This window comes from Heliangelus exortis, chromosome 3 (genome assembly GCF_036169615.1).
Source record: "Heliangelus exortis chromosome 3, bHelExo1.hap1, whole genome shotgun sequence".
NCBI lineage: Eukaryota > Metazoa > Chordata > Aves > Apodiformes > Trochilidae > Heliangelus > Heliangelus exortis.
This window is the reverse complement of record NC_092424.1, coordinates 4079013-4091311: the sequence shown is the minus strand read 5'-3', so window position 1 is coordinate 4091311 and position 12299 is coordinate 4079013. Positions and strand designations below refer to the sequence as shown.

Genomic DNA, 12299 nt, shown 5'->3' with positions numbered 1-12299 from the left:
AGCATCTGGGCACGGAGATGGAGACTCTTCTTGACAGCTCTGCTCCTCAGGCACAACAAACCTTTTTACCAAAGCTCATGTGTGAAGGAGCTTCCTTGGGAGCTGCTCAGAGGCTGAGGACTTCTCCCAGGGAACTAAAGTTTCAAAAGCCACCCCTTTTTCCCATTGGATGCACTTTTTTTGGCCTTGCCTCATGCAGAGATGCAGCTGTGTGTACCCTCAGAACCACGCAGAATAAAAATGAAACACTGGACTGTGTCCCTGGCTCTGCTCCCTGCACAAAGCAAACCCATCAGACAGAACATCTGGCTCCCACACTCCATGCAGTTCTTCAGGAATGACTGAAGATGTCATTCCTTGTCTTGCATAGATCCTGACTACCTCCCAAGTGACACTGAAGAGATCTATTTTCAGTTTAGTTCTGCAATTCACCCATTTTTCTCTTGGCTCAGTTGAAGGACAAGATGGACCAGTAACAACTTTTGGTGCTGGGACTGGCACCTGCTGTTGATGGGGGATGTGATTTGTCACCTCTGCCACCTCTACCTCAATCCATGCAGTTCAGTGATGAAACAGCATCACTTCTCAGGATGTTCCCCACTACAGGCAGCTCTGACCCCTCAACCATTACAGCACAGCAGCCACCCAAGGGCTTCTCACCCCTTCAGTGAAACATCTGCTGGGCTGAAGCTGCCTCAAACTGAATTAAACAAACACTGTGACTTGGCAGGCAGGTGCCTGTGGAGCAGGCAGGCTTTAGGGCTTTGCTGTGGAGGGAGCAAGCCCAGGAACAAGTCTGCTAACATAGAATCCTAGAATCATAAAATTGGCTGGGTTGGAAGGGACCTCAGAGATCATCAAGTCCAAGCCTTGATCCACTCCCGCTGCAGTTCCCAGCCCATGGCACTGAGTGCCACATCCAGGCTCTTTTGAAATATCTCCAGGGATGGAGAATCCACCCCTTCCCTGGGCAGCCCATTCCAATGTCTGATCACCCTCTCTGGAAAGAATTTCTTCCTAATATCCAACCTAACCCTCCCCTGGCAGAGCTTAAGCCCATCTCTTGTCCTCCTGATATCTGCCTGGGAAAAGAGCCCAACCCCCCCCTGGCTCCAACCTCCTTTCAGGGAGTTGTAGAGAGTGATGAGGTCTCCCCTGAGCCTCCTCTTCTCCAGCCTCAACACCCCCAGCTCCCTCAGCCCTTCCTCACAGGACTTGTGCTGGATCCCTTCACAGCCTCCTTGCTCTTCTCTGGACCTGCTCCAGCACCTCAATCTCCTTCCTGAGCTGAGGGGCCCAGAACTGGACACAGGACTCAAGCTGTGGCCTCCCCAGGGCTGAGCACAGGGGCAGAATCCCTTCCCTGGCCCTGCTGGCCACGCTGTTCCTGAGCCAGCCCAGGATGCCATTGGCCTTCTTGGCCACCTGGGCACACTGCTGGCTCATGGTCACCTTCCTGGCAATCCAGACTCCCAGGTCCCTCTCTGTCTGGCTGCTCTCAGCCACTCTGTGCCCAGCCTGGAGCTCCCCATGGGGTTGTTGTGGCCAAAGTGCAGGACCCGGCACTTGGCTTTGTTGAACCTCATCCCAGTGCTATCCTTTCAAAGAGCTGCAGCTGTCTGCAGAGGGACCCTGCACCTACACACGTAATATTTTTCCCTTTCCCAAGAAGCAGGAGCCATCCCAGAATTACCCCAGCACAACTGCATCCATACCCCGGGGAGCTGGCTGCATCAGTATCGTTAGAGCAATTCAGCTCTTGGAGGTAGACAGGCTATAATTACACTCAATTAAAATAGAACACTTTTGTTCTAACCTAGGCATCCCCACGAGGACTTGCACCAAAATAACCAAAGGTACAAATTAAGCCATTTCTATTATTTTTAGGACATGGCCAAGCGTGGGCAGGCTCCCACTCCAATCCTTCTGCCTGTCGATCCTGGGAGAGCTCAGCTGCCTGGATAATCTCTTCTTCCCAGGCTTTCTCAGAGGGGGATCAATAGATGAAAGCACTGAGCTGGAAACACTTCTTGGCTGTAGCTGGGTGCACTCTGATGTCTCTCTCTGGGGCTCTCTCCCATATGTGGCAGCACCAGCTTTGTTCCATTTAGGGGAAGGTAATTCTACAGGACTAGGGAGTCCCATAGGAGGGGCAGTGGCCCTGATGGGTCTTCAGGATGAGGGTCACACCAAGCCCCTGTGCTCTGCTGGCTGCTGTGCTCCATCCCTGCCCCTCTGTGCTACCTGCAGGGAGAGGGTGGGTGCTGCCACCCCAGTGCAGGGCTCCAAAGAGCTGCTGCCTCCCCACCCCTCCAGCTGCATCCAACTTAGGGTCTTCCCAGATGCCTTCAGCCAGGGAGGACCTTGGCTCTAGCCCTGCTTTGGAGCACCCAAAATGTTATCTGTGTGCACCAGTGCCATCACCCCACGGAGAGCCACCAGGAATGGGGCCAGAGCAGAGAGGAAAGCAGGACCAGCTCTAGTGAGTGCTTGCATCCATGAAGCACCAGCCTTGGAAGTCCCTTCTGTGGTCAGGCCAGGCATCTCCAGGGTTTACAGAAGCAGGAAGACAGCAGCCATGTAGGCACAAGGTATCCAGATGGGAAGGAGGGGCAGCTGGAAGATGAAACCCACTGCACCTCGTGGGGTTTCCATTTCTGCCAGGGAAATGGGGGAATGGCACTCCAGGGCAGAGAGACTCAAACCTCAACGTTTCAGTCCTTGCAGCTGCAAAACGAGAACACTAAAATGGACACTGACATCCCCACCCCACCTTCTCCTGCTGGCACCGCATTCGTCCGGTGCCGTTCGGGTCCCCCGCAGCCACGTGTTTAAAACACCCCCAATTTTGGGCACCGCCGAAATCCCCAGCAGCTTTTCACTACCTGCGCTCAGCCGCTCACCTGGCTGCTGCCGCCTCATTTCAACGCTGCTCGGAACCGCAGCTCCCACAGCACGCAGCCCCGGACCCGCACGCAGGGGGAGCTCACCGAGCTCTCACCGCAAAACCACACCCAACCACCCCGGGAAGTCCCATGGATCGCACAACACCCAGCGGGTGCTCGGGTGCTCCGAGAAGCCCCGAGAAGCCGCTGTTCCCGCAGCCCTGACCGCGGACGCTCCGCGGCCGCCGCCGCCTCCTCCGCTCCCGCACGGCGGCGCGGGCTGCACGCGGCAGCAGGGAGGGGCGGGGCCAACACAAACCACGCCCTCTCCCCCCGCCTCTGCCGCGCCACCCAATGGCGGCGCTCGGCGCGGCGCCGCGCGCTGCGGCGGAGCCAATGAGAGGGCGCCCCCCGCTCGGCCGCGAGGCGCCGTGGCGCCCCCTGCCGGGCCGGGCCGGGCGGGCCTATGTCACGCGGCGGTGCGGGGCCGGCGCTCGGGATTCGGGAGCGCGGGGCGAGGCGAGAGCAGCGCAGCCGGGATCGATCCCAACCCCCCCCCTCCCACCTGCTCCCGGAGCTCCCGACGCTTCCCTGGGAAAGGGCTATCGGGCCCCGGGGCTGGCTTCACGGAGGTCTCGCCGCCTTTGCCGCCCCAGCGGGGCCCCGCACCGTTCGCCCGCCGTCGCTCCCCGCCGCTCCCCGGCCGGCGTCCCCGGGCCGCGCGTTGCCCCCCGATCGGCGGGGCTCCGCGTCGCCGCGCGGATGCCGCCGCAGCAGGAAGGCGAGGCGGGCTACATCAGCAAACCGGTGCCGGGAGGCTGCGAGGTGCCGCCGGTGCCCCCGCGTAGGGTCCGCAGCGGACGGGCGGCGGCGGCGCTGGGGGCGGCGTTGGGCGGACGGTGCCGGGCGGCGGGGACCGGGACCGGGGTTGCGGCGGGGAGCGGAGCCGGAGCTGCGGGCGGAGCAGAACCGCGGCGGAGCATTAAATGCGTGCTGGTGGGGGACGGCGCCGTGGGGAAGACGAGTCTGGTGGTGAGCTACACCACTAACGGGTACCCCACCGAGTACATCCCCACCGCCTTCGACAACTTCTCCGGTAAGGGGGGGATGCGGGAGGGCTGCGGGAACTGCGCGTCCCGGCTGTGCCTCCCCCGGGGCCGTGGCGGGGCTGGTCGGGGTGTGGGGGGTCCAGTTTCGGTGGTTTCGATATTTATTTCTGTGGGGGGCGGGAGCGGAGGTTGTGAGGCTGCCGTGTGGCGAGCAGAACCGGGGGTTCTCCCGTGTGACGGAGCTGGGCTGGCAGTGGGGTGACGGGGGTTCGGTAACGATGAACTCCCCGGGTTTAAACTTCCAGCTCTTGCAGACTGGAAGCTCCAGAGAGGAATGGCGAGAGCGCTGCCTTGCCCGGGCTGGGAATTGGGAAAAGGGAGGTTCTGGTCTCACTGGGAGGTTTATTGTGTCCCGGCCGTACTGGAGGTGTACGAGGGGACAATAAACTCGACCCTTTGTAGCAGGAGGACGCGGAGCTCTCACAGTGAGAGCCGAGGGGTGGTACATCTTTTTTTATTTCTCTTTTTTTTTTTTTTCTTAATGGAAAACGTGTAAAGTTGGCCTCACCACACATTCCCCTCTCCTCCTTCTTCTTTTCTCTCCAAAGCTGTCGTGTCTGTTGATGGCAAGCCGGTGAGACTGCAGCTCTGTGACACAGCGGGGCAGGTCAGTGAAGCCCCTGATTTCAGTGACAGCGGGAGGGGAGAAGTTGTCACACGAAGTAGTCCTGCTCATGGGTTCGAAAGGATCCTCCGTGTTTCGTTATTTTATTAAATCGTTGTCATTTTCACTGCTTTGCCCACTCTGTTGGGGGGGGGGGGACGACGTCCTGTGCCTCCACTGAGGGACTGGGCACAGGCTGCTGCTGTGCTGGAAAGGATGAACATATTGGGGGCCTCGGGGGCCACCTGGTTTTCTTTTTGAGCAGTTACTGTCGTGTCATTGTTGTTTTGTTTTGTTTTGTTTTTACTAAATAACTGCGAGTTTTAGAACGATGGTGTTTGGGTTGTGTGTTCCCAAAGTGTCCACAGCTGTACCTGTGCAGGGGTAGAGGTGGTGTTTCCAAAGGGGCAGAAGCTTAAAGGAGGAAAAAAAAAAACAAAACAAACCTGTTGGGTGTTGCCCTTGGAGACTTTGTATTTGCTATTCCCACCTCCTTAAAAAGTGCTGACAACCCAAAGCCAAGGTTTGCTGCAGTCTTAAATCCTGAAGGTTTGAGGGTGGGTGGTGCCTCTCAGCTCCTGGTTTGCCTGAAATGTAAAAAAAGAACCCGGTTTGTACCACCGTGTATTTTCTGCAAGTCCCTGCCTTGTACCACCCAGAGCAATATTCAGCCCTGCTTGCCAGGGTTTGAGTCTGGAGAGCCAGAAGTATTTTGCTCCCCAGCTGGCGTTTGAAGGCTCTGGGAGTTGGGTTCCTGTGCAGCTTTGTGGATCTGGGTCTGAACCTTCCCCAAAACCATGCTGAAAAATCTCAGTGGCCTTAACATACAAACCTATTTAGCTGAGTTATAACTAGGCGCCCTACTTAGGAAAGGGATTTGAAGGGCTCTGCAGTCCCAAAAAGCAGTGTGGGACTCCTATGTGTCCTACAAACCAAAGCTAAAATCCTACAAGCAGCCTTCTGCTGGTAATGAGACAGAGCAGAAGAGCAGCATGGTCCCATAGTTTGGTTTGGTGCCTTGCTAAAGGGTTTGGGTGGTACCACAACAGTCTTGGCTGTGTCTGGTCATACACGGAGGGTGTCAGGTGAAATTGCCATGGGGTGACAGCCAGGGGATGGGGAGCACCTGTGGAAACATGGCCCTAAGCTGTGGGCAAGCCCAGTCAGAACTTGTCCCAAATAAAAGATACCTGGCTGGATACTTTGGTAAAACGGTGCTGCTGTGAGATGGCTGCTGAAATCTGCAGCAAAAAAAGCCAAAAAGCACTCCAGGCAGAGTGAAAATTGTATTCCAGCATCTTCAGGCTGAAGCAGTGTGTGTCCCCTGCAGGTCTTGTACCTACCCTTGAAAGAGCAGGAGTTACTTGGAATATAAAAGGGCACTTTTCTATCCAGATAGAAACCTTTCAGGTCTGGGTTTGGCTTTCCAACCCAATAAATCAAACCCTTTGGGGGTTTATCAGGTAGCAAGAAGAGGCAATGCCATGGTGAGGTGCCTTGCTGCATGTGGCCCTCCCTGTCCTTTGGAGCAGCAGCTGGCTCTAAATGTGGGATTTCTCTCTCCAGCCCAGCAGTGAGAGCTTGGTATCCTCTGAGGCTTAATCTGAGTATCAAGCAAGCTAATGAAGCTTGCTTTCCTGACTCGTGTTTTATAAATTGCTGTTTCTCCCGGAGATACTGCTGGAAGAAATTCATTCAAGCAAAATGAGACTTCAGAGGCTTCCAGGAGGCTTTAAATTGGGTATTCTGGGCCTCCAGAGGCTTAAAAGCCGAATTTCACATCTTGAAAATTAACATGGGACTCGCAATTCAGCAGTAAACTGCTGGTACTGAGAGAGATGTTTTCAGCCCTGTGTGTTCTTTGCACTTTCAATTCAGAGCTTTTGAGAGCACGGTCCTTTTTAATTAAAATGTCACTGCCACCGAGGCAAATCCTACCTGTTCAGGCTGCTAGTGTTACCCTGCTTTTATCCTGCTGTCAGCATAAAAGCAGCCTGCCTGGCGTTAACCCTTGCTTCTTGCTGCAGTCTCAGCACGCCTTTGTTACCATGAAATATTTGGCTTTTTTGTGGCTTGTTCCTGAAGCTGCAAGAGGAGCTTGCTCTGCTGGAGTTTGCACTAAAATAAAAAACAAAAAATCAAAACCAAAAAACACCACCAAAACCCAAACAAACAAACAAAACCCCGAGTGAGGTAGCTGGGAGCTTGCTTGCAATTTGTTTGATGTGGCATGGCTGGGAGGGAAAGGTAAAAGCTCTTACTCTATGCCATTGGCATGTTAAGCCTGCACATTGTCAGTCGTTACTGCTGCCATCAGATTTAAATCCCTGGGCACAATGGCAGGGAAATAATTCCCATATCCTGTAGGATGTTGCTAAGTAGTCACCAGTTGAAAAGCCTGTTCCAGGAAAGGTGCACTTGCTTGTCTGCTCTTGCCTGGATCTGGAGATGGGGGTGTTTGCAGAGCAGCTTGGGGGTAGGGGGGTGCTCCCCAGCAGAGTGTCTCCCCGACCCACCCCTCTCACCAGTGGACCTGTAGAAATTGCCTTTTTACTCCCATGCTTTTTTTTTTTTTTAAATTATGGGACCTTATAGGGGGAAACTCTGGGGTTTATGTGATCACTAACGGAGTTTTGTTCCCCGCAGGACGAATTTGACAAGCTCAGACCTCTGTGCTACACCAACACGGATATCTTCTTGCTCTGCTTCAGCGTGGTGAGCCCCTCCTCCTTCCAGAACGTGAGTGAGAAGTGGGTTCCTGAAATCCGATGCCACTGCCCCAAGGCACCCATTATCCTGGTCGGGACCCAGTCGGACCTCCGGGAGGATGTCAAAGTTCTCATCGAGCTGGACAAGTGCAAAGAAAAACCGGTGTCTGAGGAGGCTGCAAAGCTCTGTGCTGAGGAAATAAAAGCAGTGTCCTACATCGAGTGCTCTGCTTTGACTCAGAAAAACCTCAAGGAGGTCTTTGATGCAGCCATCGTGGCTGGAATTCAGTACTCGGATACCCAGCAGCAACCAAAGAAATCCAAGTGTAGGACTCCAGACAAGATGAAAAACCTCTCCAAATCCTGGTGGAAAAAATACTGCTGTTTTGTATAGGGGTTGCAAGGACCTGAGTGCTGCTCTGAGGAAATGGAATAGAGGCTATATTAGCTGATTTCTCATTCTGTGTTGTCCTGAGTGTATAGTGTAGATCTGTATGTATGTGTATATGTTGCTACTGGAGATCTTGGTTGCCATCTCAAGGGTGGCAGAAGGATTCTTAGTTAAATAATGGCTATAAATCAGGTCTGGCATCCAGTTTGGTGACTTAAAACCTCTCGTTAAGGAAGAAGAGTGCCACACATCTCTGAGGGTAGAAGGATTTGTCCAAAGGATTTGACTTCTTTTGTTATAAAGGTGTGTGATGGGGAGGAGCACACCAGAGGCCTTTGCTGCCAGGTCTTTGGAGGAGGAATGTGTGACTGTGGAAGAGCAGAGATCTGTAGCTGGACAGTCAAAGGGGAAAAAAATAACACTGTGCCTCCTAACTTGACATTTGTAGCTTTAAAACCCCATTCCTGCTCTCTTCTCCGTGGCTTCCCAAGCCAAAATCTTCCCCCCAAATCTTGGGGATTGCTTTAAAAAGGGTACGTGAGGGGTGTAACGGATACGCAAATGCCATGATTGGAAAGGTCATGAATACACCTTCAGCTTGGGGTGAGGGAACCTAATCCCTCATGGAGCTGACATCTCATTTGTCACCTCCTGACTTTATGGAAGTCACTTCTTGCCCATTTTCCCCTTGCCCTTCCCAGGAAGCTGAGTGGAAGCCCGAGGAACACGACCAACCTTTAACTCGCTACCTCGAGCAGTGGCGATTTCCTCTGGTTTTTTGTAGGCATGATCACAGTTCATCTGTTTCAGCTGAAAGGAATGTAAGTGCTGTTATGTTGGGTTTGTTTGGTTATCTTTTTTTTTTTTAATTTTTAATTTTTTTTAAACAGATGTGACAAATAATCCATGCAGCACTGTGTAAACCGCACCTGGTTTTAAGTCTACAGCCAAGAATTTCTGGATGCCCCTCCTTACCTTTTGAGGCTGCTAAATAAATAACAAAATGGGCAGATCAAGATTTGTAACAAATCAGACTTTAGAAACTGGGGCTGCTGTGTCCTCTTCCTGATGCTGTTTTCAACCAAGCTCATGTTTCCCTTTTAAAGGCAACAATCACTTGTGGCTGAATCTTGTTCAAGCTCATAGTAGTGAAATTGGCTGAGGTCACCTTGAAAATTGAACAGAATAATATTTTTTTTTTCTCAGAGCAGTGTGACAGATTAACTGAGATGTGCCTAAAATGTAGCTGAGTGATGAACATACTGCAGAGCTCAGTGTGATCTACTCTCTGGCTGTATCTCCTTCCTACTCAATTAAACCCAATTCCAGCCCCAGCAAGTTTGAGGGACCTGAGGGGTAACATGACTCCATGACTCTCTGAAAGAATCAGCATTTTAACTTATTCAGCAGAGGACATATAGTTTGTGCTGTCTGTCTGCCTTTTTATGGCCCTGACTCTTTTTTTCTTTTTTTTTTTTTTTTCCCCTAGATATTTTTTAATCAACCAGGGTTTTATTTTTGTTGTGGTTTTTGTTTGTTTTTTTTTAGTTTCTTCCTTTGGCCATAGCCTTGAAGTGACCTTTTTCATAGTCTCAAACTAAACTGCAGTGACAGAAAGCCAGAACCATTTTGTCATCAGAAGTGAATCAGTGCCTGATATAAAGAAGATCTGTGGAAGCCATTTGAGTTTATAAAGCTGACCAGAGTTTACCTCCTGGCCCATTAAAGAAAATGACACTATGTAAATGGATTCTGAGCTGCATTGGCATATGTTCCACAGGCTGTATTTTTTCCTCCTCTCAGCAAAATGAGTGCACAGAATGGGTAACATTCCATTGCTGAAAACTTGAAAACGAGATGGAAATCTTTACCTAGAGTCTGATTCAATAAAAATGTTTTGGCTTCTGCACTGGAACAGCCTGGAAAACCAGTTTCCATAGCACAGAAGCTGGATGCATTTAACTTGGTTGCATCTGGTTGGTAATGGTTTAATGTTTACTGGTCATGAAGTTAACATCTGAGCCTTTATATTTCTTACTCGAATGCTTTGACAGGATTTCAGATATGCAGTCATACTGTCATCTTGGAGAGAAAAAAAACAAAAACAAAACATAAAGCTAGATTTCTCTTGGGTGCTTTGCTTCTCTGTGAAAAATGGTCTCAGTGGGTCAAAAGTGTGGGTTTGGGGAGGAGACAGGCTTTGAATTGGAGCACTTTCCATGTGCAAAATTAACAATTTCTTCTGCAAGATCATGCTGCTTTGTATCATGCCATACTGGAAGCAGCAGGTTATCTTTTATAAGCAGCCTGTTTCATAGTCTGGAGTAGCATTACTTTTAAATGTAGCCAGCTGTGACTGTTTCTGAAAATGTGATGTATATACAACTTGTTTTAGCCCTTTGTTAGGTGTATGTAAACCAAGGTCTAATAACTTTACAAATACTGCTCTACACAGGGCTACACAGGGTCTAGGTTTTAGGAATATTACTTTTAAAATCACCAGTATTTTATGAGAGCAAGTGAGGGGGGAGATGTCTCTATGTAGTCTATAAGCTGATGTGCCTTATAAAAAAAACAACAAAAAAAAACCCCAACCCCAAAACCCAACCTCTCTTCTGTTTTCTAAGTGTAGGCTATAATCCGTAAGAAATATCTCATATGAGAATGATATAGATGAGGTATTTGGAAATAAATTCTGACCTGTGGACTCCTCTGCCTCTGCTGCCTGCTGGGGGAGGCTGGAGGGCTGTGTTCCCCCCTGGTACCCATCAGGGAGGAGGAGGTAGCTGTGATGCCAGCCCAGGGCTGTGCTCGTGGTTCCCTGGCAGAAGGTTTCTGATTGAAAAACACAGATTTTGCTCCAGGCTTCCTCCCCCTCCTCGTGGGGCTGGGCTGTGTGGGAAGGGGTCTTGTGCCTGACCCCAAAGTGGGATGGGTGGGAGGAACACAGCCCAGCTGGGGGACACCCCATGGCAGGGGGTTCAGCTGCTGCATGTTGCACCAGCTGGGGGAGGGCATAGAGGGCATTTTTGGAAGAAAAAACCCCTATTCTCTCTTGACACCAAGGCTCTTGTCACCTCTCCTCTGGGTCCAAGGTGTGTGAAGTTGGAGGTTGTCCATACAACGCAACCCATGGCACAGGGGCCATCTGCCCTTCAGGGCTGTGTTAGGTGAGGAGAGAGCAACACCTGGATCCCTGGACATCCTTGTGGAGGCTGTGGTCCTGCTGGAAAACCAGTCTGGAGAAGCAGCTTTGCTCTGGGTGAGGTTTGTAAAGTGTCCCTATTGCATTTGTTTTCCTGGGAGCTGAGTGGAGCAGGCATACCAGGGGCCGTACTGGGATGCCCTCCCATGCCACCCGGGTCATAAGGTATTTTGAACCATGAAAACACATGGAACTGGCATGAAGGAGAAGATTAAAGCAGTGTTCATCTTCCCCGTGGCTGATTTCTCACTCTTTGAAACAGAAGTCTTGGATTCTTCAATACCTGACATGCTGGGGACTGCTGGAAGGTTTGTTCTGGTCACACCTGTAGGACAGTGACCTTCCTTCAGTGCCTGACCCACCAGCAGGCTCTTTGGTGAGTACCTGGTTAAACACCACTGCTGGTGCCTTTGAAGAATCACTTCCCCTGGGCCTATGTGCTGGTCAGCATGAAGTTTGGGTGTCCTGACTGGAAATCAAGTCACCCTGACTTCAGGAAAAAAAACTGGGCAAAACCCACTATTGCCAAATTCTTGTGCAAAAATCCCTCTGCTCCCTGTGGGCTGTGGGTGTCCTGCTGCTGCCTTGAGTATCCTGACATCTGGAGAGGGCTGAGGCAGCTCAGGTCAGCTTTTATGCCAAGGGAAGGTTTGGGCATGTGCATGCTGCTGTGATCAAAAGGCTCCTTCAGCTGCCCTGCTCCAGAGGCTGGATGGGCTGGCAGCCCAGGCTGATAAGAACAGCCCAGGGTGATAAGAATTGAAGTTTTCCAGGAACACTGAAGTTGCTGCTACTTGTGATGGATGGAAGTTCCCAAGAGAGGATTTTGTTTTCTTTCATATCAAATTAAAGTGCTCTAGGAAAAATGGATTGTTTAAATTTGTTTTTTTCATGGGAAAAAAAAATGTCACCTGTAGCATTTCCCCCCATGTATTTCTTACATTGGACACCACTAGGGAATGATTGAGGGTTGATTAGAGCTGAGACTTTGACAAGTGTGGCATTCAGACCCAGCTGGGAGAGAGCAGCCCTATGGAAACTTCACCACAACCTTAGTTTGCTTTTTATTTTCTACCCAGACATGAGTTACTGATTAGAGGGAGAGACTGCTGCAAGAGATGTTCTTGTGTGACTACCTGCAGCTTATTTAATATTGTTGCTTGCTTTGTGCTTAAACATTGAACCTGGGTGAAGCAATGTGAGTGCCCTTGTGATTGAGCAACATTGCTGAGCTTTAGCAGATAATCAAGAGTACTCAGAGGTTTGTATGGAAGAGACCTCTGGCAACTTCTGGAATGCAGCAAGGTGTGGAGAAAGAAGAAAAACCCCACAATTACTGAGGGAAGAGTGAGACACTATAAAAGCCCAGAAGAACTGGGAAAAGGGACTCTTGGGCA

The 12299-nt window shown here is 51.1% G+C and overlaps 1 protein-coding gene across 1 annotated transcript; it reads left to right on the top strand.

The window, feature by feature from the left end:
• The first annotated feature begins 3224 nt into the window (after positions 1-3224).
• RHOU (ras homolog family member U) lies at positions 3225-10404 on the top strand. Its single transcript, XM_071738956.1, has 3 exons — positions 3225-3981; positions 4543-4601; positions 7245-10404. The coding sequence occupies exons 1-3, from the start codon at positions 3240-3242 to the stop codon at positions 7698-7700; spliced, it is 1257 nt and encodes a 418-aa protein (XP_071595057.1). The 5' UTR covers positions 3225-3239; the 3' UTR covers positions 7701-10404.
• Positions 10405-12299: the final 1895 nt, after the last annotated feature.